The sequence below is a fragment of the Trichomycterus rosablanca genome, chromosome 5, assembly GCF_030014385.1.
Source record: "Trichomycterus rosablanca isolate fTriRos1 chromosome 5, fTriRos1.hap1, whole genome shotgun sequence".
NCBI lineage: Eukaryota > Metazoa > Chordata > Actinopteri > Siluriformes > Trichomycteridae > Trichomycterus > Trichomycterus rosablanca.
Window position 1 is genome coordinate 15152670 of NC_085992.1, and position 27421 is coordinate 15180090.

Genomic DNA, 27421 nt, shown 5'->3' on the forward strand with positions numbered 1-27421 from the left:
CCAAAACATTTTACCAATCCATTCAACATTTTTAAACAAAGCTGGTCCTGTCCGCCCAGGGCCTGTCTGGTTCAAGGGGTTAGAGCATTACGTTGCATGAATTTTGGTTGTTACCTTTTAGCACCCATTCATATTAATTATTAGTACTTTCTTTTTTTTAAAGAAACAAAAGACCATTATTTTTCTTCTTGCTGACAGGATTTGACTAGTGTTTATACAAGAAGTACTATTTTAAATAACAAGCAAATTGCTCTGACGTTTACAAATCAGTGTGAAAATCCTACAGTTGGTCTTGTTGTGTTTAGGCATTATGCCGTCAAATTAGCATCACACTGATGTTTCCATGTTACTTAAGGTCATATCTGGACCCAGGACTGGTTCTATCTGGTCCATGGTTCTTATTTATTATTTATTTATTAGGATTTAACTTCATGTTTACTTTGGTTACATTCATGACAGAAACAGGAGTTAACTGTTACACAAGATTCATCAGTTCACAAGTTTAACATCAAACACAGTCATGGACAATTTTGTACCTCCAATTCACCTCACTTTCCTCCCGGAGGAAACCCATGCAGACACGGGGAGAACAGGCAAACTCCACAACACACAGAAAGGACCCAGACCCCACCTGGGGATCAAACCCAGAACCTTCTTGCTGTGAGGCGACAGTGTTACCCTCTGAGCCACCGTGCCACCCTAAGAGGCATGGTTCAAAATATTACATAATTAGTAGAATCTGTTTTCCTTCTTTTAAGAAGGAAAGAAGTACTTTATTTGGTCCTCTTGTTTCATTTATTTTCATGTGTTATTGAATGCCTTTTAATGAGCTACTGATCCAATCAAATTGTTTGTTAGAACACAAAGAAACCTGACTGTAGTCAAGGAAACAAAAAAGTGGCCAATTTAATGAAGCCTTTACTGGCACAGGAAACTCTCTTAGAATGGCCACTTTGAGCATAATGATATACCATATCACAAAGCACAAGTCATCTTAAACTGGTTCTATTTCAAGTCAATGAATAAAGATTGGTTCAATTGCCTCACTAGTCAACAGATCTGAATTTATTTTGTGGCATAAATGAGCTGCAATTATGTAATGTACTTATGCCAACATAGACCAAAATCTTATAGGAATGTTTCTAATGCTTATTTTCTCCACTCTTCCAGGAAAGTCTGTGTGGTGTAACACCTAGAACATTATGGACTGTAAACATTTTTATTTGTCCGAGTGACAGCTAACATCACAGATCACAGTAGCCATTCTAACGAATGCCCTTCTAGTTTGTTGACCAAGTTTAGAAGACCTGTCTGACCCAAGTAGTGTGGCTGTAGTTATAGATTTTATCTAATTCGTAATGGACTGAACTTTTGGATAGTCTTGTATCGCTCTATAATGGAATACCTGACTTATTTTAGTCTTGACTTTTTCTTTTAATTTGACAATGCAAAACTTACTTTAGTACATTTAAAATGTGCCTCTGAGACAATGAAATGCACAAACAGTTCAGAGGGCTGAATACTTCTCAGCACCATATATAACACTTTAACGTACAATAATGACTTAGAACAAGCACATGTAATTTTGAAAACAATAAATTAATTAATAAATTACACGCAGTTTGCTACTGTTTGCATGTACTATGGTAATGAGGGTTAATGGCCAGGACCTGCCTACCACTAGCTCATTTGATTACAGCTAGCCTGGTTAGCTGTTTATCTTGTCACGAACATATTTTAAACCCACCGGTACTCGGACAGAACCCACCTTTTAAACAACAATTGACTGAAAATTGCCAGAAAGCACATTTCAACCAACTATATAAAAGTCGCGAAATGTCTCAACCAATCCAACCAAGGAAGGATGGACGTCTCAAAATAGGTGCGGAAAAGACTTCCGAAACCTACCCGTTCTTGTGCAAACCTGCGCTATGATTGGCTCACATGAGCTGTCATACGGTTGACATACAAAGTATTAGCCAATAACAGAAGGGAAAAGAATCGTACTAGCCAATTACAGCAAATTAGGCGGAATTTGTCGGAATATGGATCGGAAATAAAAAAAAAAAAAAATAGCCCAACAATGTAACGAACGAATCTAAAATTTATCAAGCGAGTATGAAAATTAATATCACGTTTAGGTATTATGAATAAAGTTCTACAAGCAGGTCTAAAAGCTATCGCTGACACTAAATATAACCGAAGCTGTCAGACTGAAGCCGTTAACCCGTTCAGGTTGGCGTTAGCATCAGAACAGACAGTAGCAGTTAGCCTTTGAGCGTTACCTGCCGTAAATGCCCTCGGTGATTCGGTTGCGTTTGACCGGGCGCCGGAGTTTACTGCAGTCCGCATTGCGCCGCTTCATCCTCCTTCCCTTCGCTCAGGCTCAGCAACACCTAGCGAAATAAGGTCCAGTTTGTCGTTTCGCTCGAACGGAACAACATTGAGGCGAGAGCGGAGGAACAGAGCTAGCCAGGTTAGCCGTTAGCTCCGTTCTTATTATTATTACCTCAGTGCAAACAAAGAAATAAATAAAAGCACCCGCTCAAGTCCCGCCCCTTCTGCTCGCCACGCAGCGTAGCGTTTCCCACTATTCAAACATAAGCTCAGCAAGATGACTGACAGCTGCCTCGACCAATCACAGCCCGCCTTTTTAGAATGATTGGCTGATTTCTAAATGTCAGACTAGCGTACAGTACTCAGCACATTGCACCAGCACACAAACAGACCTACACTAAATGGCCATAACTATTTGGACACCCATCCTAAATCACTCAGTTCAGGTGTTTCAGTCACAACCATTGTTATTAGTTATAAAAAATAATTAAATTAAAAAATACATGCTTACAGCTTTGTGGCAATAGTTTGGGAAAGGGTCCTTTTTGTGTCTGAAATGGACCAACTCCAATGACCTGCACAGAAGCCTGATCTACTAGTCTACAATCCAGTCGCTGGATTGTAACTTCCAAGTAAATTTGCACATGCCATTTATTACAATAATTCCTACAGTGTCTTTATCATTCTGTCTGAAACGATGGCAACCTGGCAAACCCATCTGACTGCAGGCTGACCGTCCTGCCCGTGAAATGCAGCCGTTTCCATTCTTTTTTTTCTTTTTTTTTCCTTTTTAAATACTCATACCCATGCGTTGTGCTATCAGTGCTATCAGTCAGAGCTCAAACCCTCTAGTCTTCCTCCCTACTGTTTGATCGATTCACTTTATTCACTTAATTATCTTATCATACACACACACAAATGATGTACAAATGTAGTTATACATTACACATATAACATTATGACCACCTCCTTGTTTCTACTCACTGTCCATTTTATGTATATATATATATATATACAGTGGACCCTTGACTTGCGAATTTAATTGGTTCCGAATGGCTGTTCTTAAGTCAAAATGTTTGTTAGTTAAACCTATTTTTCCCATAAGAAATAATGTAAATAGAATTAATCCGTGCCAGACCTCCCAAACCACCCCCTTACCTAACCTTTCTAATGTCTTAAATGGTCTTTTTTGTTATAAATACAAGTATATTTCCCTTAAATCTTAAATGATAGAATAGATAATACTGTAATAAACAATAATAAACAACAATACACAGTAGTACTGTACATAAAAAACACACATCACATTTCAGTACAGTACGTGTGCTGTACCATACACCATAATACATTGTATCTACCAGAAACAATAATAACTCTCATATTTATCTATTATTTCCTTCTTTATTTCAATAGCATTGTATTTTGTAGGCAGAAGTAATTATACAACAACAAAAAACTGCTTTCTCTGCACCCTCTCTGGGGACTTTTTAATATAGAATTTTACAAAATATAAAATCCCAGCTTTTCAATGGGTGCAAGGAACACAGTAACACCCTGGACGGGGTGCCAGTCCATCGCAGGGCAGACACACATACACAGACACATACACAATGTCTCCAATTGACTGTGGGAGGAAACCGGAGCTCCCGGAGGAAACCCACGCCGACTTTTTCACCCACACCCACCTTTCACCAGTGTCAAAAAAGCTATTTTTTCTAAAAACACACCTGCATTAAACAATGTTGTTTTATGATATTCTTTACTTTTATCAACTATATTTGCAATACATAGAACAATACATAGCTCAGTGGTTAAGGTACTGGACTAGTAAACAGAAGGTTGCCAGTTCAAGCCCCGCCACCACCAAGTTGCCACTGTTGGGTCCCTGAGCAAGGCCCTTAACCCTCAATTGCTCATTGTGTTCCGCTCGCTGTGTAAGTCGCTTTGGATGAAAGCGTCTGCTGAAAATGTAAATACATTATTTACCAGTGTACTTCTTAAATAAAGTTAAGCAGGAATTTATAGGAAAAAGGGAAACATATATTAATTCATTAAATAGAATTCTTTACTCCTCTTAGCTTTTGTTATCAAGCCTAGCATAGCATAGCATAGATGTGCTTCAGTTTCAAGTTAGTAGTGGAGGGTCCCACCCTGGTCAGTAGGGCTTGGTAAGCACCCGAGTAAAGACAAACAGGGATGACAGAGCAGTGAGCATTTTCTTTTTCTTTTCTTTTCTCATGGCTCCACAATACGCTCCCAGTCTCCGGGCACGGCTGCCACCTGTGGCCCTTCTACTGCAGATCAGCTTTATTGTCATTTTTGCCTTTTGTGTGGAAATAGAGGATTATAAGAAGGTCAAAGATAAAGCATTTGTTAATACATATGCAAGTAAGTGATCATTTGTGTTGATCAATTGTGTTTGGATGATCTGTAATATGATTAATACGTATAATACAATATAATATAATATAATTCAATATAATATGTCTGTAATGTCTGAACACTTTAAAAATTGTTAATTCATTGATCTTTCTTAGTAAGTGAAATATGTAAACAAATATGATGTGCTTCTGCTGTGATTAATGTAATATACATAGAGGTAACAGCATAATTATATGATTAATTGTATAGAATTTAAAAAATCATTCTACTCAGCATTGTCCATGTGTTCTACCAAGTGTGTAAACCTGCCTTGCTGTTTGGGTGGGGATGGCAAGTCTTGCTGGTTTTGGAAGATAAGAGAGACCCAAAAGGCCAAGACAACACGTAAAACCCAAATACATAATTAATGAGGTGAAATAATGAAGAAAGTCATGGTATGGCAAGTGGACACCCGACAATGAGCTTAATGTACATTCCATTCCGAAACTATGGGCATTAAAATAGGTTTTCCTTCCATCTAAAATAAAATTGATCAGCCAAGACGTGTTTAGTTGAGTTTTCTCACAAATTAAATAAGGCCTGTTTTAAAGAAAACGATACACTTTAAACCCTTTTTCACAGACTTTCAAGACATTCATGTGATGGTGTTCATGGGTTTTGGCTTCCTGGCGACGTTCCTGGTCAGGTACGGCTTTAGTGGCTCAGCATTTAGCATGCTAGTGGCAGCAATGGCTGTGCAGTGGGCAACTATCCTAAATGGCTTCCTCCTGTCTCGCCATCACAACTGGAAGATTCAACTTCAGATGAAAAGGTAATTAGTTCTTCAACAATTACTTGGAGAGATGGGGTTTTGTCTTAAATAAAGATGTCACTGTTCGAGATTCATAACTCTAGGCCAATCACATTGCATTATTATTACTATCATTATTATTAATATTCAAAATATTATAAGATAAGAAGAGCCCTAATTAGCCAACACCAACACTGTGCAAACATTTTTCATAATACACTGTATTTGTAAATGCTCTTTAATATTAATAAAGCAATTTATATCAAATAATTAAAAGACTGGGACATTTCACAAGAACAACACTGAAATGAAAACTGTAAGATTTAACAGGTTTTCATATTTCTTGTAATTAAAAGACTAGGTTAAGACCAGAAGATCTACCTGAAAAGCAGGAAACTACAATAGAAAACTACAGCCAGATTGACTAGGTCAGGTCATCTTGGTAAATTTAGATGATGAACTGAATTTATTACAATGCAGAAACACAAACTGGCTCTTCTAAGTTGCAGAAATTAGTGGTTAAGACTGAAGGTGACATTTATGGATCAACCATATTTAGGGGGTTACATCAAAAGATTCATCATTGTTGCAAATCATCATCTTATCAGACACAAAGATGAGACTGTCAGCTTAAGCTTAACCTGAAAATGACGTCTGTTTTAGCAACCCAAAGCAACACAAGAGGGGTCTGAAATTAAGAAATCTGTGTTCTTTAGTGCCCCAGTCAGAGTCCTGATCTTAACACTTGTGAAGAGATTTCACAGTTGTTGTTCAACTCACTATACTACATGTGACAATCATTTGTGTAAAACGAATTTTGACAGGGTTTCCACTTCTAAAATACTTGAAGATAATCAGACCGTTTTCTAACTTGTTTAGTTTGGTGGATGCTGAGTTGTGTGCAGCCTCTGCTCTTGTGGCTATGGGTGCCATCCATGGAAGAACCAACCCTGTCCAACTGCTGCTGTTCTCTCTCATGGAGGTGACAGGGTTTGTGCTAAACAAATGGTTCATAAACTCAGTGTTCCAGGTGAGCCAACACATGATCTAATATCGATACATTTGGCTTTTTGGTGTATAATAGCTCTTGGGTAAAAAAAGATATATTAGATAAAAAGAAGATAGATAGATAGATAGATAGATAGATAGATAGATAGATAGATAGATAGATAGATAGATAGATAGACAGACAGACAGACAGACAGACAGACAGACAGACAGACAGACAGACAGACAGACAGACAGACAGACAGATCGATAGATAGATAGACAGACACACAGATATATAGATAGATAGATAGATAGATAGATAGATAGATAGATAGATAGATAGACACAGATAGATAGATAGATAGATAGATAGATAGATAGATAGATAGATAGATAGATAGATAGATAGACAGACAGACAGACAGACAGACAGACAGATAGATCGATAGATAGATAGACAGACACACAGATATATAGATAGATAGATAGATAGATAGATAGATAGATAGATAGATAGATAGATAGATAGATAGATAGATAGATAGATAGATAGATAGATAGACAGACAGACAGACAGACAGACAGACACAGATAGATAGATAGATAGATAGATAGATAGATAGATAGATAGATAGATAGATAGATAGATGTAAACAAACAAGCTGCTCAAGCCTTTAAATTTATAACATTTAGCAGATGCTTTTATCCAAAGCAAATTACAATTGTAATTGAATACAGAAATGTAAGGGCCTTGCTCAAGGGTCCAACAGTGGAAACTTCTCAGTGGGGGCTTGAGCCAGTGACCTTCTGATCACTAGTCCCGTATCTTAACCAATGAGCAAGAACAGTTCTTAAAAATAATTTTTTTAAATATACTTTTTAGACATTAAAGTGCAAAATATACATTGTACTTCAGGTTGTACAGAAACACTGTGTTCTTAAACTGAGATTTCAGAGGAAAAATAGTTTCATTTAAAGGCGGCTGACAAATTTTTGACCTTTTTTTTTTTTTTTAGAAACAAACAAATCAGCTGTATGGCATCACGCTTCTCCACATCTTTGGAGCTGTGTTTGGTGTGATGTCATCATGGGTGCTTTATCGTAGTAAGATGGAGCCACATCATGAGAAAGCAAAATTCAGCAGGAAATCAGGTCTATTTGCCATGCTGGGTAAGCAAACTAATGTGATCAGATCTGATCTACAGGGTAAACAGGGTGAAAATCTAATCCACTAGAACTGCTAATGTCATTTGACGTTCTGTAATAAAAAAACATTAAAGCTAAGGCTTTCTACTTGGTTATTTTTAGAACAGTATTAATTATGCTTCATGGAAGTTAATTAAGGTGCTTCTCTTTTTTCTCACAGGGACATTGTTTCTGTGGATGTTCTGGCCTAGTTTTAACTCTGCGCTGGTTAGGAAATTCAGTGTGGTGTGTGGTACTTATCTGTCTTTGGCTGTCAGCACCGTCACGGCAATGGCTGTCTCTGCGCTGTCCAGTCGTAACGGCAAAATCAACCCGGTGAGCCAACTATATATACAACATATATTCATATACTGATTTTATTTTCTTGGACATAATTGCTAAATTTGGTGACATTATTCAAGGGGACCTACACTTTTATATGCATGACAGAAGTCCATGGTGTGACGGAACTTCAGCGCCCTGACCTCAACCAGTTTGAACACCTTTGAGATGAACTGGAACCCAGAATGCAAGCGAGACCTTGAGTGTTAATGCCTAAATAAGCACATACATACTTCACAATTCCATGTTTAGCCTTCCTAGAAGAGTGGAGGCCGCTATATTGCAAAGAAGCATTGGGGGATTTGGGCAACTCTATTTTAATGCCCATGGTTGTGGAATGGATGTCCATCAAACTTATGATCAAGTGTCTACATTCTTTTGGCTGTATAGTGTTCCTTACATGTGTTACATTATTATGCCTCATAAGGAATTATTATTCCTTACAAGCCTTAGCTCTGTGTGGATGAAATGACAATAAACATGGACTTGATATGATCTGACTTGCAGGTACACATCCAGAGCTCCATGCTGGCTGGTGGTGTTGCGGTTGGAGCCATCACAACTTGGGCACACGTTCCTTGGATCGCCATGACCGTCGGATTTTGTGCTACTATTTTATCAACTCTAGGGGTTCGATACTTGAAGGTAACATGCACAGCTTTACTGTGTTGGCTGTAAACATGTTAGTATAAATGTTGTTTTAGTTTTTGGGGTGCCAGCTGGTACAGATGGTGACATTGGCCCTGGGGATTTGGGTTTGATCCTTGTCTCCAGTCACTGTCTGAGTGGAGATAGACATGTCTCTTAGGGAAATTCCATTTTCATCCAGAGGGTATTAGATTGACTCATTTGAATTTGTCCCAGAGTTACTGAGTAAATGTGCATGTATTGGCTTGCAGTACAGACAACCTGTCCAATATTTATGGGTGCTGCAGGGCCCACTACGACCATATGATAATAAACTATATGGCCAGGGGTATTTGGACACCTTACCATGATCTAGTAGGACATCCGTTTCAAAAACCATTGGTACTGATTTGGAGTTAAATCCCCTATGCAGTCATAACAGGCTCCATTCTTTCCACAACATTTGGGATTAAATCTGTTGGAAATCTATTGTGGGCATTAGGTTTATGTAATGTGGTTAATCAGGTTGAGTTCAGTTCTCTGTGCAGGTGTGTATGGTTTCCACACATCTACATAGGTTAAGGTCTCCTTCCACCTCTCCAAAAACATGCAGAAATTTGATTGGGTACTTTAAAATGCACTTAAGTGTAGATGAGGAATTGTTGTCCTGTGATGGAGTGTATTTTACCTTGTGCTGATTGCATTTGGTAGGTTACTAAATATGAATGAATGAATGAATGCTACCTGTCACTTTTTCACAGGTTCACATGCAGTTTGCTTTCGAGTGCTATGATACCTGTGGTGTGCTGAGTGTTCATGCAATACCAGCAATTTTGGGATGGTTCACTCAGCTCTTCATACAACTGGCCAGTTCCTACAACATCACAATGTAAAGCAAGCTTTTTCCTCTACAGCTATGATGACAGAGGTTTACGAACATGTTTTTTTTGGTATTTTGGGATTTTAATCATATCTGTAACTGTTCTTGTACTGTGACTGAATAATTGGAATTCCCTTTTCTCACTATTTTTTGGATTACATAATCTGGATGGCCAATGGTCCACCATAATTTCAGATAAAGCAATAAATGAATGTGTTTAATTTTGGTTTTGCTACATAACATGCTGACGTAGGGTATACCCACTATATGACCCAAAGTATGTGGCCTCCTGACCACGAGCTTGTTGGACATCCCATTCTAAATCCATGGCATTGTTATAAAGTTCCAACTTGTTCTCTCCCATTGCAGCTATACACTGACCAGGCATTACATTATGAGGGCCAAATTGTGATGGCTAGACTGGGTCAGAGCATCTCCAAAACTGCAGCTCTTGTGGGGTGTTCCCGGTCTGCAGTGGTCAGTGTCTATCAAAAGTGGTCCAAGGAAGGAACAGTGGTAAACTGGCGACAGGGTCATTGGCGGCCAAGGCTCATTGATGCATGTGGGGAGAGAAGGCTGGCCCGTGTGGTCCGATCCAACAGACGAGCTACTGTAGCTCAAATTGCTGAAGAAGTTAATGCTGGTTCTGATAGAAAGGTGTCAGAATACACAGTGCATCACAGTTGCAGGGCTGTTTTGGCAGCAAAAGGGGGACCAACACAATATTAGGAAGGTGGTCATAATGTTATGTCTGATCGGTGTAACAGCCAACACAAGATTTTGAATTGCAATTGTGGGAATTCTTACCTGTTTAATGTGCGTAAGATCAGGCACTAACTTTAAGGACTATAAGGACTCGCTCACAATTAACATTATAATTCATTCTAAAGATGTTCAGTGGGTTAAAGGTCAGTGCTTTATCGCAGGCCCACAACCCAAACTGGTCTTTATTGACCTCGTGAAATAGTTTGTTTATTTTGTTTATTAGGATTTTAATGTCATGTTTTACAATTTTGGTTACATTCATGACAGGAATGGTAGTTACTCATTACACAAGTTTTATCAGTTCACAAGTTTATATCGAACACAGTCATGGACAATTTAGTATCTTCAATTCACCTCACTTGCATGTCTTTGGACTGTGGGAGGAAACCGGAGCACCCGGAGTAAACCCACGCAGACACGGGGAGAACATGCAAACTCCACACAGAAAGGACCCGGACCTCCCCACCTGGGGTTCGAACCCAGGACCTTCTTGCTGTGAGGCGACCTTGCCGCCCCGTGAAATAGTAATAGTAAACAACTTTTCTGTTTAGTCAATCAGACACAAAGTTAGACATATAGTGTACATACATTGTGTATTGTACATTCAAACCCATATGTGCAATAATATTGTGTGTGTGTGTTTTATTTTTAGTGCTGTTTGGTTTGCAGTAAATCACATCTGTGTTTTGCTTATCACAGTCACTATGAGTCTGGTTATGGGCATCATTACAGGTATGTCATTACAGATACGATCGGACTCCATTAGCTCTTCATGTTCTATGTATAGACTGTTTCTTACACTGAATGATTCTTGGCGAAACGCTGATTCATATACAAAGGAACAAAATATTTCCAACGCCCATATGAGCCTTGTAAAATATGGAATTATCTCACTAACCTAACCAGTTGCACCACATTTAGCGGCAATGGCGCTACATCTTTAGCCCCCTTTATACAATCTCTATTTTTGAGTAGGCCAATTCAAATCTATTAGATGTGAAAGTAGATGTAAAATAGTTTGGATCTGTGTGGTGCTGCATAACCCAGTTACACCTCAGGATCATTTCATGGACAGATGAGCTTATATTCTTCTTTAAAACCTTCTGACGGACAACCGTCTTTCATGTCCCACTGTAGAGAAACCAACACCATCACTATCCACTATCACTACCACGTTTGACTGTATGTATGTTGTTCTTTGCTTTTTGTTGGACATAATGAGACCCGGAATGTTCAAAAAGTTCCAATGTTAATTGATCTATTAACAGAGCTGTATCCAAGAAAAACCCAAACCAAGCTTGACCCAGGTACTTGTTTTCAAATAGCTGAAAAAACAATGACAATTCATTGGTGTCCTTGAGTTCCATTTTTGCTTGGTCCCTTCTTATTATGGGTCATAAACACTGACCTTTACAGAGGTGAGAATTGAGTCCTAAGTTATTTTATGAGTTCTTTTTGTCACTAAATCATTGGGAACATTGTAGCAGGTTGATACTTCTGGGTAGATTCACCACTGATCTGAGTTTCACAATGTGGTCGATGGAGACCTCAAGTCTTACAAATTGTTTGGGAAGTTCTTGTTTTTTGTCCATTTGAAACTTCTTAAGATTGTAGCATAGTGTTTCTGTAGAAACTGATGGTCATTGAGGAGTTAAGTTACCAATGGTTGCTAAACCAACCTTTTTTATACAGTGACATGGGTATTTTTACATTTGGTAATACACCTTATAAGCATAATTCATGATGGCATGCATTAACATAAAAATGTAGCACATTGTATGTTTCAACTATTCAACTATATGTTTTCAGTTTGTGAAGTTCTGCTTAGTTTTGCTATGGACAAGCACTTACTTTATTCTGATCATATTTTCTCTGTTTTCTATCATTTGCAGGATTTCTGATTAAATGGAGCTTCTGGAAGTCTCAGCAGGACAGGAAGTGCTATGATGACCAAGCCTTCTGGGAGGTACGTGGGTTTTGACATTTACTTTACTCAGCAGAGCATACAGAATTAGCAGTTTAATTGTCTCAGTATTACAGTAAAGCTCTGAGTATCGGCCGATATTAATACTGACCTCGACCCTCGACTTCCTACAGAAAGATGCATTTTTCTCACAGCTTGTCTAGATGAACATTGGACACATAGTGTTAATACATGTTATAATCATACCTGTGTAATGTCAGGTAATTTCGCACGCGTTCATGGGCTCACTGGTTTAGCTTAATGATGTATACCTATTTTTTTGGCTTCTTCCCCTGGTTTTCTTCCAATCTAGTCATTACCAAGTCCCTATTGCAATCCTGTGCCTCTTGCCTTACCCAATGCGTGCAGTCAGCAGCCACTTCTTTTCACATACCAGTGGTGGAATTTCACAAAGAGCCATATCCCGTACAGAGTCATGCTGTGCCCCCCGTGAACCAACAGTTTCACACTAGTTAGCTTAAGATCTTAGCAGTGGTAAACCAGCATGTTAGACTACTGCACCACCTGTGTACCCATAACTATTTTAATGTAGTATTAAAGTAATTTACATGCATTTTACTGAAAATATGCTGGTCAAAAATATACAGAATATTGGTAAATGTTCTAAGCAAAAGAGCACTACATTGTAATGAGTGCCATCAACCTAGTCCTATATAAGGGCACAGAGAATTATCCTGCTGTAGTCAATCATTATCACTAACAAGGAATTAAGAGACTATGCCACAGTAAACTCATAAACATACCATCCCTGATCTTAAGATATTAGCCAATCATGTCTGTGTAGATGTCCAGCCAGCTAACATAATAGACCATTGCAGCAACTGAGTGCCTTTTAAATGAACAAAATTTGTAAAAAGATGTGATTCAATACTTTGGTCACAGGAAAAAAGTAGCAAAAATATTTAAAACTACAATGCCACCATGTGGCATGTCCTTCGGAAGTGTATGAAAACCTTTGAGTATAATTGTAAAAAGGAAGATCAACAAATGAAGCGTTAAATGAGCTTTGTCACCTGAATCATGATGATTTTGCTTTTCTCTTTTGCAGTTCCCACATTTAGCAGTGCGGAAGTAAGGAGCTGGATGAGTCAATAAAGATTTGTATGTTTTCTGTGCATGTTTTCATTGTTTTGCATGTATGAGCTTAATAAAATAAATAAATAAATAAAAGGGCTTAATAAACATTTTTATTTAGAGTTTTCCATCTCTTGATACACTAGTACATACACTTGTAAGGGACATTATGTTATTGCTTGTCAGTTATTTCTGCAACATTTTTTTTAATGCATTTTCTCCCGATTTTTAGCGCATCAAATTTGTACCCAATTGCATCATGTTTCCTCTCTACTGATGCTGACCTCCACCCAATTGTGGAGAGCGAACTGACACACGCACCCTCTGACACGTGAGCAGTAGCCGACTGAATCTTTTCACCTGCACCAGGCGAGATCATATGCCGATCAGCCTTGTGTATGGACAGACAAACATTGTTCATATAGCTGGAGCCTATTCCAGCTTTTCTTTTCAATGGGCGCAAGGCACACAGTCACACCCTGGACGGGGCGCCAGTCCATCGCAGGGCAGACACACGTACACACACACATACCCATTCACCTATATGGCAATTCAGTGTCTCCAATTAACCTGACTGCATGATTTTGGACTGTGGGAGGAAACTGGAGCTCCCGGAGGAAACCCACACAGACACAGGGAGAACATTCAAACTCCATACAGAAAGGACCCGGACCGGACCGCCCCGCCCGGCGATCGCTAAAGACACTATTAAAGGGTTACAAATCTGTAACGAGTTATTCCAGGATCTAAAATGCAAGCCTGATCTCACTGTTTCACAGCTCATTAATTGCCATGCCGTATTTTTTCTCACAACAGTTTGGGTTTTTTGTGAAACCGTGTCTGACACATCTGTCTATGTCATATAAACAATCCGTGTCAGTGGCGGCGCTTTGAAAAGGTCAGTGGTAAACCGGGTCGAAGTTCGATCAGATTGTGAACGTGACAAGTGTGCATCGCTCAGGGAAGCACAGCAGCGTTGCCTGGCTCCACAGGAAACAATTCCACAGCCAGCACAAAAGTGGTTCTGACACTCATACGAATGCAACCTGAGTGATTGAGACCGATCTATATTAGTAAGTCTGTTTCTAAAACATTCATTTAAAAGACTAGGCTTGTTTATTTAGGTTTAAGATGTTCAGAGTGTTCTGGATTGTGTTGCTATCCCCAGTTTCAGTACTTTTGGAAGGACTTTCCCCAGATGCCAAATCTCATTAAATGAACTGCAGCGGGCCTTGTGCGACCAGTGTTAAAATAAGCAACAGGCTAAAAGCTGATAATCGACTCTCTTTGTTTTTATTGGTACTGACAAAAAAAGGTTAGATGAAAAACATGAGTTTACATTCTTTTAGTGTTCCTAGGTAACAAACACCACTAACTGATTGGTGCTGAAAGACTGCTTCTTTCACAAACTTCGGCGCTCAACATGACTAAAGAAATATGAAATTGTGCTTGTATTTGATGTACAGCGACAGCGATACATAAATAAGAGTGCAAACATATTAAAGCTGAAAGCAACGTAACCCAACTTGGCGCACAAAATGAATAGATAAGAAAATAGCAAAAAGGGAACATCATTACCAGTGCTGTTTATCATATAGATGACTGTATATTTGCATTTAGCTGACGAAAGATGAGATTTAGTTGCTGTGACTTGAGTTAGGAGAACGATATTGGTACCTTTGGGGATATGTGTGCTAAAAATGCCTGTCTATGTATTATAATCATACTGGGTCTAAAGTCCACCGGAAAACACTGAGTACAAGGCAGGAATTCTTATTCGCTCACTCACCTCACTCGCATGTGCGAAAAACATGCCAAACTCCCTAACCTCACTTACTTACCCACCTCACTCGCATAAACAGGGAAACAATACTAAACTTTCCACGCAGTGTGGGTTTCCCTGGGACCATGGAGCTGGGTGGCACCCACATGACTGTGCTAGCCTTCCACTCTATTAAAAAAATTGAAAGTAATAAAAAAATGACAACATTCTGGAACCAGGACAACAAAAACAAAGACTCTGCTTTGGAATTATGGGTAATGTAGTATTTCACTGGGACCTTTGAATGATAAATACAGTAAACACTGGAAGTAAATAAAATCTAATGGAATGGTAGCTACGAATGTAACACAAAAGATCAGTGCAACACTGCTAACTGGACTGCAGCTCATAAATAATCTCACATAAATCGTGTACTGCAGCACAGAAACTCAACCATCATGTTCACCCTGTCGGGGCTCCGTCTGTTTTTTTTAAGCTCTATCAACATGAGTTCAAAACTTTATATTTTAAATAATAACATTTTAGGTCAAATTTGAACAAGTCATTTGAAATTCTGGGAGAAAACTGAGTCTAGATTTATAAAAGGGAATGAAAAAAGAAGAGAAATAATACAGTCAGACACTGGGTTTATGATGGTCATGAAGAAAAACCTTTCACTGCCAAAGATCCTCTGTACGTCCAAACTTGAACACCAGACCCCTTAAAAACACAGACAGACAAGAGCTTTAGAGGTGTGAATTATAAAGAAGACAAAGTAGATTTAGAAGGGAGTTACTGTTTTTGGATGTCTGATGAGATTAAAATGCATAAAAATATTACAAACAAGTAAACATTCCATTCATCACTTAATACATTGTTTTTATCAAGAAACTTATAGAGAATTAGAATATATGAAAAAACAATACACACAGTCACTTCTGTCTTAGTGTGAAAATAAGTAAACACATCCTCAAGATTAAGCAATTATGCTGTTAAAAAATGAAGTTATATTTATTTGTTTACATATGAATAAAATATGCTATTAGTTTTGCACTTTGCACGGAATTTTCAACTTTTGGTGGGATAATACACCAATCAGTCATAACATTATGACCACCTTCCTAATATAGTGTTGGCGCCCAAAACAGCCCTGACCCGTGGACTCCACTAGACCCCTGAACGTGTGCTGTAGTGTCTGGCACCAAGATGTTAGCAGCAGATCCTTTAACTCCTGTATGGTGCGAGGTGGGGCCTCAATGGATCGGACTTGTTTGTCCAGCACGTCCCACAGATGCTCGATTGGATTGAGATCTGGGGAATGTGGAGGCCAAGTCAACACCTCAGACTCGTTGTTATGCTCCTCAAACCATTCCTGAAGCATTTATGCTTTGTGGCAGGGCGCATCATCCTGCTGAAAGAGGCCACAGATATCAGGGAATACCGTTTCCATGAAAGGGTGTACAAGGTCTGCAACAATGCTTAGGTAGGTGGTACGTGTCAAAGTAACATCCACATGGATGGCAGGATCCAAGTTTTCCCAGCAGAACATTGCCCAAAGCATCACACTGCATAATCAGTGTTATTAACTTCACCTGTCAGTGGTCATAATGTTATGCCTGGTCGGTGTATATATTACATGAATATACTGTATGATTATAAAAACATTCAATTATAAGAAACAATACATTTCCATATATAATTTTACATTTGACAGTACATTTGAAAGTCAAGAGGTCATACGGAACCAAAGCAAAAGAATAACTATTAATGAATAAATATTGCACCAAAGTACAAATAATCTTTCATTTCATTTATTACATTTATATTGATGCTTTATAAATCACAAGGATTGGGTCATCCACCCCTCTGAGAGACAGGCAATCATGTAGATGCCCAGCCAGCCAAAAGCACAGCTAGGATTCTAACCTGGATCTCAAAGTAATATAGACCCCTGCACCACCAGAGCCCCTAAATAAATTGTTTTGAGTAATTTTTTATACGAATAAAAAATGTAATTTAGTCAATGTAATTTGTTGTGGTGAAGAAGAAAATCAAAGGTTGGTTGTAGCTGGTCAGTCAAGAGACCAGCAGGAAAACTAGCTAGACTAGCCCAACGCCAACATTGCCAGGCTGGAAGACAAACCTACTGAAGACCAGTAAGGTATCTTAAGCGAGAAGATATGTTTGATATCTTACCCAAAGAAGATGAAGGCATTCTGAAAGAAAACAGCAATCCCAGGATACACTGCTGCCTTCGCTGTTAACCAAAACAAACCACATGTTAATGTGCTGGATACCAGGTTTGTGCTTACTTTTTAAATATCTGTTTTATTATACGTAAGTAAGGCTACACATTTATCTGTACCTACGTGGGGATTAGGGTGCTCGTCTAATGTGCTAGCCCACCACCGAGGAGACCTGAGTTCAAGTCTCAGGGGTGCCACTGACCTGGTTAGGCACTTAACAGACACAGTTGGGGCTGAATAAGAAATCACCTCCTTGCCACGGCAATGACGACTCAATCAAGTGGTGGAAGATTGCTGAGTGCATAGCATGATTGTCTGTTTTATTTTATTTATTTTTTTGTATTAACGTAGGATGTTAACGTCAAGTTTTAGACACTTTGGTTACATTGATGACAGGACAGGTAATTAATTACTGGTTACACAAGATTCATCAGTTCAAGTTTTAATGTCTAACAGAGTCATGGACCATTTTTGTATCTCCAATTCACCTCACTTGCATGTCTTTGGACTGTGGGAGGAAAACTGAGCTCCTGGAGGAAACCCACACAGACACGAGGTGAACATGCACCATGAACCCAGGACCTTCTTGCTGTGAGGTGACAGTACTACACATGTAATGATGACTGGCATATCCCTAGCATCCTCATGAAGAAAATGCATCAATACAAACCCTTACCAGGCACAACAAAACCTCCGAACAGAATCCACATGGAGGCAATAAGAGAGCCGAACGCCAGCATGAAGCCGATGAAAAGCCACACTCTAGCAGCTGTATAGAGACACACAAACAATACACAATCAGCAATGCACAATACCATGCAGTAATGCTGATCATGTTGGTGTTACACTAGGTGATTTGGCATGCTCTCTCTGTGTCTCCAGACAGTTGGCACTGGTGTTCACAAAGCGCTAATATGTTGTTCAGGTGTTCAGATATTTTTGATTGAGTACCTGTCTGTCCCATGCAGCCTTCACTGTAACTGTCACCTCTCACCTGGCCATTTGACACTGCATTAATCCTGCATTACACATAGAGAGCAAAAAACACCACCATCAGTTCATCCTACTGAAACTTTCTCTGTTATTAAACACTGTACTAATGACACTTATACCATCATGACAAAAATGATAAGATCTTATTGGGCAGTGAAAGACAACTCCAAAAGTAGATCTGCTGAAAAGTTTAATCACGTGTTGCTCTAGGATTCTATCTGATATTACTTGATGGTTTTACACCTTGCTCCGGAAGAGATTTTGGTAAACCAGCAACCACTGGAAACAGTAATGACTTGTCCCAATTCCATTTGGACATTGTGTCTCCGATTGTGGTTCCTTGTGGCATGGTGTGCCTGACTTGTTGCTGTTATAGTCACTCTGACCCTGAGGGCAGTGGTAGATTTGTATAATGCCAAGCTGGATTCCCACACAGGAGAAAGAAACACTAGGCTTTTGTGTACACTTTTTTGCTAAACCTTCTCTGCATACCACAATACATGGCCAAAAGTACACTCAGGTTTCAGCCACACCCATTGTTACCGAGAGTATAAAATTTGTTGCAGGTAGTAGTAAAATGGCTTAAGTCCAATAAACCCTTTAATAACAACATAGCCAACCTAACAAACCCTATGAGCAATGCAATACTGTGGCTAATACAATAAGTAATTTAACATTTAACTGTCTTTTATATATATATATATATTAGGGCTGTCAAACGATTAAAAATTTTAATCACGATTAATCTCAGAATTTCATAGTTAATCGCGATTAATCGCATTTAAAAGAAATCTGTGTAAATGTTATAGAAAACAAGGATTTTTAAGTGAAATGTTACAATTAAAATGAACTAAATGTACTTATGTTAAAAACTGCTGGGACAAGAGAAAACTGTAAGGGAGTTTTATTCACTCACATACTAGGCAGTAATACTATCCAGCAGAGACCCTTGACTTCATATAAATGTCAGATTGTAGGTTAAAATTTCTCCATCAGCAAACATTGTGAGTGTGTTTTGACCCTTTGGGGCTTCCATAGTGCATGGAATAGCATGCTTGGCTAACGGTATGACTCTAGCTGTTTGCTATTCGGTACCGTAACAGAAGAAGTAATAAAGTGTTCTGCTCCCGACAACTTGTGAATATAACGTGTATTTATTTCTTTATTAAGCAAGTGCATCACTACAATGCTCGGTTACATTATGTTAACAAACCGCAAATGAAACAAACGGTGGCAAGTCTGACGTTAAAACGTTGGTGCACGGTCAAGTCTCAACATGAACTACGGATGACTCGCAGGGCCAAATAGAATTTGCGTTAACGGCACTATTTTTTAAATCGCGTTAAATTGAGATTGCGTTAATGCGTTATTATCGCGTTAACGTCGACAGCCCTAATATATACAGGGGTTGGACAAAATAACTGAAACACCTGGTTTTAGACCACAATAATTTATTAGTATGGTGTAGGGCCTCCTTTTGCGGCCAATACAGCGTCAATTCGTCTTGGAAATGACATATACAAGTCCTGCACAGTGGTCAGAGGGATTTTAAGCCATTCTTCTTGCAGGATAGTGGCCAGGTCACTACGTGATGCTGGTGGAGGAAAACGTTTCCTGACTCGCTTCTCCAAAACACCCCAAAGTGGCTCAATAATATTTAGATCTGGTGACTGTGCAGGCCATGGGAGATGTTCAACTTCACTTTCATGTTCATCAAACCAATCTTTCACCAGTCTTGCTGTGTGTATTGGTGCATTGTCATCCTGATACACGGCACCGCCATTGGATGCACATGGTCCTCCAGAATGGTTCGGTAGTCCTTGGCAGTGACGCGCCCATCTAGCACAAGTATTGGGCCAAGGGAATGCCATGATATGGCAGCCCAAACCATCACTGATCCACCCCCATGCTTCACTCTGGGCATGCAACAGTCTGGGTGGTACGCTTCTTTGGGGCTTCTCCACACCGTAACTCTCCCGGATGTGGGGAAAACAGTAAAGGTGGACTCATCAGAGAACAATACATGTTTCACATTGTCCACAGCCCAAGATTTGCGCTCCTTGCACCATTGAAACCGACGTTTGGCATTGGCACGAGTGACCAAAGGTTTGGCTATAGCAGCCCGGCCGTGTATATTGACCCTGTGGAGCTCCCGACGGACAGTTCTGGTGGAAACAGGAGAGTTGAGGTGCACATTTAATTCTGCCGTGATTTGGGCAGCCGTGGTTTTATGTTTTTTGGATACAATCCGGGTTAGCACCCGAACATCCCTTTCAGACAGCTTCCTCTTGCGTCCACAGTTAATCCTGTTGGATGTGGTTTGTCCTTCTTGGTGGTATGCTGACATTACCCTGGATACCGTGGCTCTTGATACATCACAAAGACTTGCTGTCTTGGTCACAGATGCGCCAGCAAGACGTGCACCAACAATTTGTCCTCTTTTGAACTCTGGTATGTCACCCATAATGTTGTGTGCATTGCAATATTTTGAGCAAAACTGTGCTCTTACCCTGCTAATTGAACCTTCACACTCTGCTCTTACTGGTGCAATGTGCAATTAATGAAGATTGGCCACCAGACTGGTCCAATTTAGCCATGAAACCTACCACACTAAAATGACAGGTGTTTCAGTTATTTTGTCCAACCCCTGTATATATATACTGCATATATACAGTGTATCACAAAAGTGAGTACACCCCTCACATTTCTGCAAATATTTCATTATATCTTTTCATGGAACAACACTATAGACATGAAACTTGGATATAACTTAGAGTAGTCAGTGTACAGCTTGTATAGCAGTGTAGATTTACTGTCTTCTGAAAATAACTCAACACACAGCCATTAATGTCTAAATAGCTGGCAACATAAGTGAGTACACCCCACAGTGAACATGTCCAAATTGTGCCCAAATGTGTCGTTGTCCCTCCCTGGTGTCATGTGTCAAGGTCCCAGGTGTAAATGGGGAGCAGGGCTGTTAAATTTGGTGTTTTGGGTACAATTCTCTCATACTGGCCACTGGATATTCAACATGGCACCTCATGGCAAAGAACTCTCTGAGGATGTGAGAAATAGAATTGTTGCTCTCCACAAAGATGGCCTGGGCTATAAGAAGATTGCTAACACCCTGAAACTGAGCTACAGCATGGTGGCCAAGGTCATACAGCGGTTTTCCAGGACAGGTTCCACTCGGAACAGGCTTCGCCAGGGTCGACCAAAGAGTCCACGTGTTCGGCGTCATATCCAGAGGTTGGCTTTAAAAAATAGACACGAGTGCTGCCAGCATTGCTGCAGAGGTTGAAGACGTGGGAGGTCAGCCTGTCAGTGCTCAGACCATACGCCGCACACTGCATCAACTCGGTCTGCATGGTCGTCATCCCAGAAGGAAGCTGACGCACAAGAAAGCCCGCAAACAGTTTGCTGAAGACAAGCAGTCCAAGAACATGGATTACTGGAATGCCCTGTGGTCTGACGAGACCAAGATAAACTTGTTTGGCTCAGATGGTGTCCAGCATGTGTGGCGGCGCCCTGGTGAGAAGTACCAAGACAACTGTATCTTGCCTACAGTCAAGCATGGTGGTGGTAGCATCATGGTCTTGGGCTGCATGAGTGTTGCTGGCACTGGGGAGCTGCAGTTCATTGAGGGAAACATGAATTCCAACATGTACTGTGACATTCTGAAACAGAGCATGATCCCCTCCCTTTTCCAACAGGATAACGACCCCAAACACAACCTCCAAGATGACAACTGCCTTGCTGAGGAAGCTGAAGGTAAAGGTGATGGACTAAACCCAATTGAGCACCTGTGGCGCATCCTCAAGTGGAAGGTGGAGCAGTTCAAGGTGTCTAACATCCACCAGCTCCGTGATGTCATCATGGAGGAGTGGAAGAGGATTCCAGTAGCAACCTGTGCAGCTCTGGTGAATTCCATGCCCAGGAGGGTTAAGGCAGTGCTGGATAATAATGGTGGTCACACAAAATATTGACACTTTGGGCACAATTTGGACATGTTCACTGTGGGGTGTACTCACTTATGTTGCCAGCTATTTAGACATTAATGGCTGTGTGTTGAGTTATTTTCAGAAGACAGTAAATCTACACTGCTATACAAGTTGTACACTGACTACTCTAAGTTATATCCAAGTTTTATTTCTATAGTGTTGTCCCATGAAAAGATATAATAAAATATTTGCAGAAATGTGAGGGGTGTACTCACTTTTGTGATACACTGTATATATACACACACACAAGACGTTATACATTTAATTATTTTAACATTTATTTTATGTGACTTTGCACTTTTTATTGTATTTAGTCATTTTTTATTGGTTTGCTGAGGTTGATTGAATTTTATTTTTCCTTATTGTTATTACTAAATACCATCGTAAAGTCGAAAATGACAGAAGCTGAAATGACGCAAGTGGAAGTGTAACTGTATATGCATTCAACTTTGTGGCAAAAGTTTGGGGAATGCCTTATTTGCTGTTCCTGCATGACAAAGCATGGTAGTGAAGAAACTCCAGAGACCTGCACAGATTCCTGACCTCGACCCCACCACATATACATTAATAAGCAGATGCTTTCATCCAAAGCGACTTACAAATACAATTTAAGCAATTTATGGTTAACAGTCTTACTCAGGGGCTGCATTTAGACAGCGGCAAACCTAGCCGTGGTGAGGCTTGAACCAGAGACCTTCTAATTGCTGGTCCTGTACCTTAACCATTGTGCTACCACTGTTCACAATACATCTTTGAGGGCTCATAAGCTTACAAAGGCAAATTCTTTGTGAAAAGCCTTCTCAGAAGAGCCATAAAAAAGCATATAAATGGCCATGGCTTTAAAATGGGATGTCCAACAAGCACTTGTGTACTTCCCTTTCACTTCAAAATCTAAACAAATAAAATGTGGAAATGTGCACAAATTCCAAGGTAAAGGCAAACACTACAGATAGAGAAATGTAGAGAAAATGTTAGAGAAAAAAGCTGAACATACATAAGAAATGCTATGGTGGCGATGACTCCACAGGTATGGTACGCGTGGTGAAACTCCTCCTCTTTGGGGTACATTATGGCTGCATCAATTATGATCCACCAACCTGTGAAAAACTACAAAAAAGATACCTTTTCATTTTACATTTAATAAAAACCAAAAATACACCAAAGTTACGCTTTTTTTCTTTTGCAATGTAGCCAATTATGCAGTACAGATTTAAAATTTTTATTTTATTCCTAAGAACTGGAGGTGTGTTTTAGTTAAATTTCTCCAAGAGGCTGTGAAAGACTAATATAAAATCACTGAAAGCTTTTAAAGGCAGATGTTGCTCCTAAAGGTAATTCTACTTGTCATAAAGTATTTTTTTCACAAACGGGATATGAGTGTTGGTTAACTTCATCCCTTAAATAAATATCATTCTTTTACAAAGTGTGACAAATGTGCAATAGCACAGACAAATAGGAAGGGGGGGCAAATACTTCTTCACAGCACTGTAGGGATGTAATATATTTTCTGATTTTTTGTCCATGACTAGGGTGTCAGCCACGGCTGGGGATTCAAACCCTGTATTTAAACAACAGTAGGCTAGCGTAAATTACTGTTGCAACACCCAAACACCTTGGATTAGTATAATATTTTTCTTACTTAGGTCAAAGGACAAAAATAAAGTGGATTAAATTCAACACACCAATACGCCAGCTGCTATTGAGGCAATGGTATTTCTCTTCTCAGCCCAGTCAATGTTGCACTCACAGTCGCCACATCTGATGCCATCCAAGAACCCCGACATCTTTCTAAACATAAGATACATAAATACAAACGTTTATAAATTACATTAAATTACAGCATTCACAATCCGGTAACAAATAAAAGAACACACACAATGACTGGTGATAAAATAACTACAATAGAGTATTAGGCCAGCACAAGTTGCCAGAACAGGTTTACTGCCAACGATTCTGGAGTCTCTCCAACTGTACTGAACCACCGTTCTTTCAAAAGCTCCCAACAATTGTTTACCTATCCAACATTTTACTCAAAGTGTTTGGCTGATGATTTTATCTGTAATGAAAAAAAGTTATTTAGGAATTTAAGAAAGATGCAAAACAGAAGCATTTTCACTAGTGGTTTTAGACTTTTGGCCTTCACTGGTTATATAACAATAATAAATACAACTATTGCAAAATAAATAATCTATTTTTATTTTATGTCAACTGGAATACTTGACTAAAACTTCTAAAGAAAAAAACCCGGCTAGTTCCTAAATAGTGACTTATTCCATATATTAGTTAACTTAATAAAGGTATAAAACATTATGCTTTGTGTATCCCTTGTAGTGCACTCCAGTTTAAACACAAAGAGGTTTGGGATTTGGCCCTAGATCATAGACTGTTTTGGTTGAAGAGTCACCAGACCTGTAATTATTAATCATATTAATTGTTAATAATAATGTAGTGATTATTTTCAAATAAACTGCAATACTTAACAAATAAATAAACAAAAAGACCAGCTGAACGACTCGTTTATATTGCTAAGCTGAATTGTCTTTGTGGCTCTGCGTAACCATGAAAACATGGAATAACCTATTACTCATTTTCGAGGTAAACAGTGTACAAAACAAAGATTATTTATTATTTTATTGACATGAAAATAGAAACAATACCAAAATAAAGAAATAATTAGTTGTCTTGACGTGTATGTGAAAATTCAGCTACGTGTAAACATCTTATTTCCGACTAGCAAGCTGCTCAGGGACTAGTCCCAATTCCTCACACATTTCTTACACATATGCACTACAAAGACTTCCGAATAATACATTCTGCACCCTCCCTAGTGCACTAATTGTTACAAATAACTGATTTAGGATACAGCTCAAGCGCAACCAGACTAGCTACATTATTTAGGAAACAATATCTCTGTTAACATTTCCACTAATTGCATTGTTAAGAACGGAGTTAGAACGTTGAAGTCGACTCGAATAAAACGATATATGTGGATTTAAAATATGTAAATCTATTTACCTTCGGTATTTCCTATTGCCTGTAATCCACAACGAACAAGTCTTTGGTTTCCTACAGAGCCCTGGTAATGCGCATGCGTGGAAAACTCACATGCGTTGGGTTTTGCAGTACAATAGGCTTGTTCGAGATGAACTGCGCCTCGCCTTGGTGGTCAGCGAGAGCTGCCGGTTGCAGTTGGGGGAGGAGGTTCAAAGAAAGCCGTCAAGTCGGACAGTCGCCACCTGCAACCCACGTGAGCTACAGCGGATCTCGTGGCGTTTGCGTTCTGCGTGGCTGATGAAGTGGATGCAGTAGAAATCGCTCTGCTTTTGCGTGAAATCGAACTAAACATTCTTGATCACTGAGCAGGTTAAGCCCAGCGTTTGTTTTCCAAATCCATAGTGGTGAATATAGATGACCATAAAGTGTCAAACTAAGTTTCTGTAAAATCTGTAAATAAATATAGTTTTACTCATCATTCATTTATCTTGTAGATTGGTGAAAAAGAAAAGTTCTAACAAACATGTTATCAAACACATATTTATGTTATTGAATAGATTTAAATATTTGTCTACAACAATTTAAATGAATAGACCTAAACTAAGTAGCCTATTTTTCAAGACTGTCTATTGAAACATTTCACATGAAAACGTGTGAATACATAATTCCAAATATCAAATCAAATCAAGGTTTATTTGTCACATACATGGTCATACACAGTACAACTGGCAGTGAAATGCTTTAGTGACTGCTCCGCCACAGTAATTACAAAACTACAAATAGTTAAAAAAATATATTATACAACAAAATATAAAAAAAGTTTTTAAAAGTAAGAGTTTAGGACATTAGAAAAATTTACAATAAATTAAAAAGAGCAATTTAAAGTAAAGTGAACATCAGAAGAATTACAATATAATTACAAAGGGCAGTTTAAAGTGAACAAGTGTGTAAAGTGACAAGTAGTGCAGAAACTGTGCAACATGATGCTACATAATGCTATACAGATGTGATAAATAATAAATACACAATACTAATCTATACATATACATACATATACACATAAAACAGTATACACGCATATACTTATATACACATACATATGTCCACATATATACACATACATACACATATAAAATAGATTGTGCACATTTGTAAATGGTGCCTAAATGCTGTTTTCGTTGAGGACCGACATAGCTTGTGGGAAAAAGCTTCTTCTCATCCTCTCCGTTTTTGGCTTTTAGAGCACGAAAACCTCCTGACTGTCAGCACCGTTTCCTGTATATGGACTGCAGGTCAGGAAGCTCAGTCCGGATTATGCGTTCAGCTGAACGCACCACCCTTTGTAGGGTGGTGCGTTCAGCTGAACAAATATATGGTTTGTTCAAGGTAGAATTAGTGAATATGATAAACAATGTATGTAAAAGTGTTCTAGAAATAATTAGATGGAAATTATAAAGTGCACTCAATCAGACCTTAATCATTATGTTTGTGTATATGGTAAATAGACTGCAATTATATTGTGTCAAAGTGGCTTAAAGTCCAAACTGTCTACATAATTATTTTGTCTACGTAAGGACTTAATCACATTTACCCTTCTTTAGGCTTGTTCCAAAAATACAACATTTTGTAGAGGATGTTGTCCCCCTCTATAGTCTCTCAGAATTTAGAGGTCATTTCAGACATTCTGAAAGCAAAGTTTAGGAGACTCCGATGCCTGCACTTGAGGAATGTCCAATCCATCAGCTCAGCGGTGTCTGCTTGTTGCATTCTACACAGTGTTTGCTTGGAGCCAGTAGACCATGGTGATGATGTGCAGGATGAAGAGGATGATGAACAGCATTCACTACAACCTCACAACCAAGATGCAGTTCATTATAGAGACATAATAAAAAAAATGTTTTGTGTCATCTTTAACTTTATGCCTGTTGGAGATCATTTTATGTTCAACTTGCTTAACTGTTCACAGTAACAGTAATTGTGACCGGGGTGCCCAAATGTTCGCATGCCACTGTATTTTATAGATGCATTGTTAAACAGTAAACTTCAGTATGCTCACCGATGTGCCCAGT

General features: G+C 39.0%; 3 protein-coding genes across 5 annotated transcripts in view; 1 reads left to right on the plus strand and 2 right to left on the minus strand.

The window, feature by feature from the left end:
• Nucleotides 1-2488, minus strand: part of maco1b (macoilin 1b) — a 32041-nt gene extending 29553 nt beyond the window's left edge. For both annotated transcript variants that reach the window (XM_062995765.1, XM_062995764.1), the window contains exon 1: nt 2286-2488. In XM_062995765.1, coding sequence (XP_062851835.1) covers nt 2286-2365 — 80 coding nt within the window. In that variant the 5' untranslated portion in view covers nt 2366-2488. The remainder of the gene's footprint in view (nt 1-2285) is intronic.
• Nucleotides 2489-4574: 2086 nt separating this feature from the next.
• Nucleotides 4575-13452, plus strand: rhd (Rh blood group, D antigen). The gene is made up of 10 exons (XM_062995766.1): nt 4575-4725; nt 5341-5530; nt 6389-6539; nt 7516-7669; nt 7866-8020; nt 8534-8671; nt 9415-9542; nt 10951-11030; nt 12191-12264; nt 13331-13452. Exons 1-10 carry the CDS (start codon nt 4575-4577, stop codon nt 13355-13357), a joined length of 1248 nt encoding a protein of 415 aa, XP_062851836.1. The 3' UTR covers nt 13358-13452.
• Nucleotides 13453-14627: 1175 nt separating this feature from the next.
• Nucleotides 14628-25433, minus strand: tmem50a (transmembrane protein 50A). Of its 2 annotated transcripts, none has more exons than XM_062995768.1 (7): nt 25374-25433; nt 24041-24146; nt 23353-23465; nt 18316-18383; nt 18041-18133; nt 17315-17375; nt 14628-15838 (listed from the first exon to the last, which is right to left on the minus strand). In XM_062995768.1, exons 2-7 carry the CDS (start codon nt 24140-24142, stop codon nt 15793-15795), a joined length of 483 nt encoding a protein of 160 aa, XP_062851838.1. In that variant the 5' UTR covers nt 24143-24146; nt 25374-25433; the 3' UTR covers nt 14628-15792. The 2 variants fall into 2 exon arrangements, with proteins under 2 accessions (XP_062851838.1, XP_062851837.1); XM_062995767.1 differs by lacking the exon at nt 25374-25433 and adding an exon at nt 25016-25095.
• Between the last annotated feature and the right edge of the window lie 1988 nt (nt 25434-27421).

Excerpts from the sequence above, each read along its gene's own strand:
- rhd (XM_062995766.1), top strand. The coding sequence starts at position 4,575 with ATGGCTCCACAATACGCTCCCAGTCTCCGGGCACGGCTGCCACCTGTG. Across the intron at positions 6,540-7,515 it reads TCATAAACTCAGTGTTCCAG|AAACAAACAAATCAGCTGTA; the intron begins GTGAGCCAACAC and ends TTTTTTTTTTAG. Across the intron at positions 12,265-13,330 it reads ATGACCAAGCCTTCTGGGAG|TTCCCACATTTAGCAGTGCG; the intron begins GTACGTGGGTTT and ends TCTCTTTTGCAG.
- tmem50a (XM_062995768.1), bottom strand. The coding sequence starts at position 24,142 with ATGTCGGGGTTCTTGGATGGCATCAGATGTGGCGACTGTGAGTGCAAC. Across the intron at positions 18,384-23,352 it reads GCCACCATAGCATTTCTTAT|GATTAATGCAGTGTCAAATG; the intron begins GTATGTTCAGCT and ends TGTGTAATGCAG. Across the intron at positions 18,134-18,315 it reads AGGCTGCATGGGACAGACAG|CTGCTAGAGTGTGGCTTTTC; the intron begins GTACTCAATCAA and ends GTCTCTATACAG.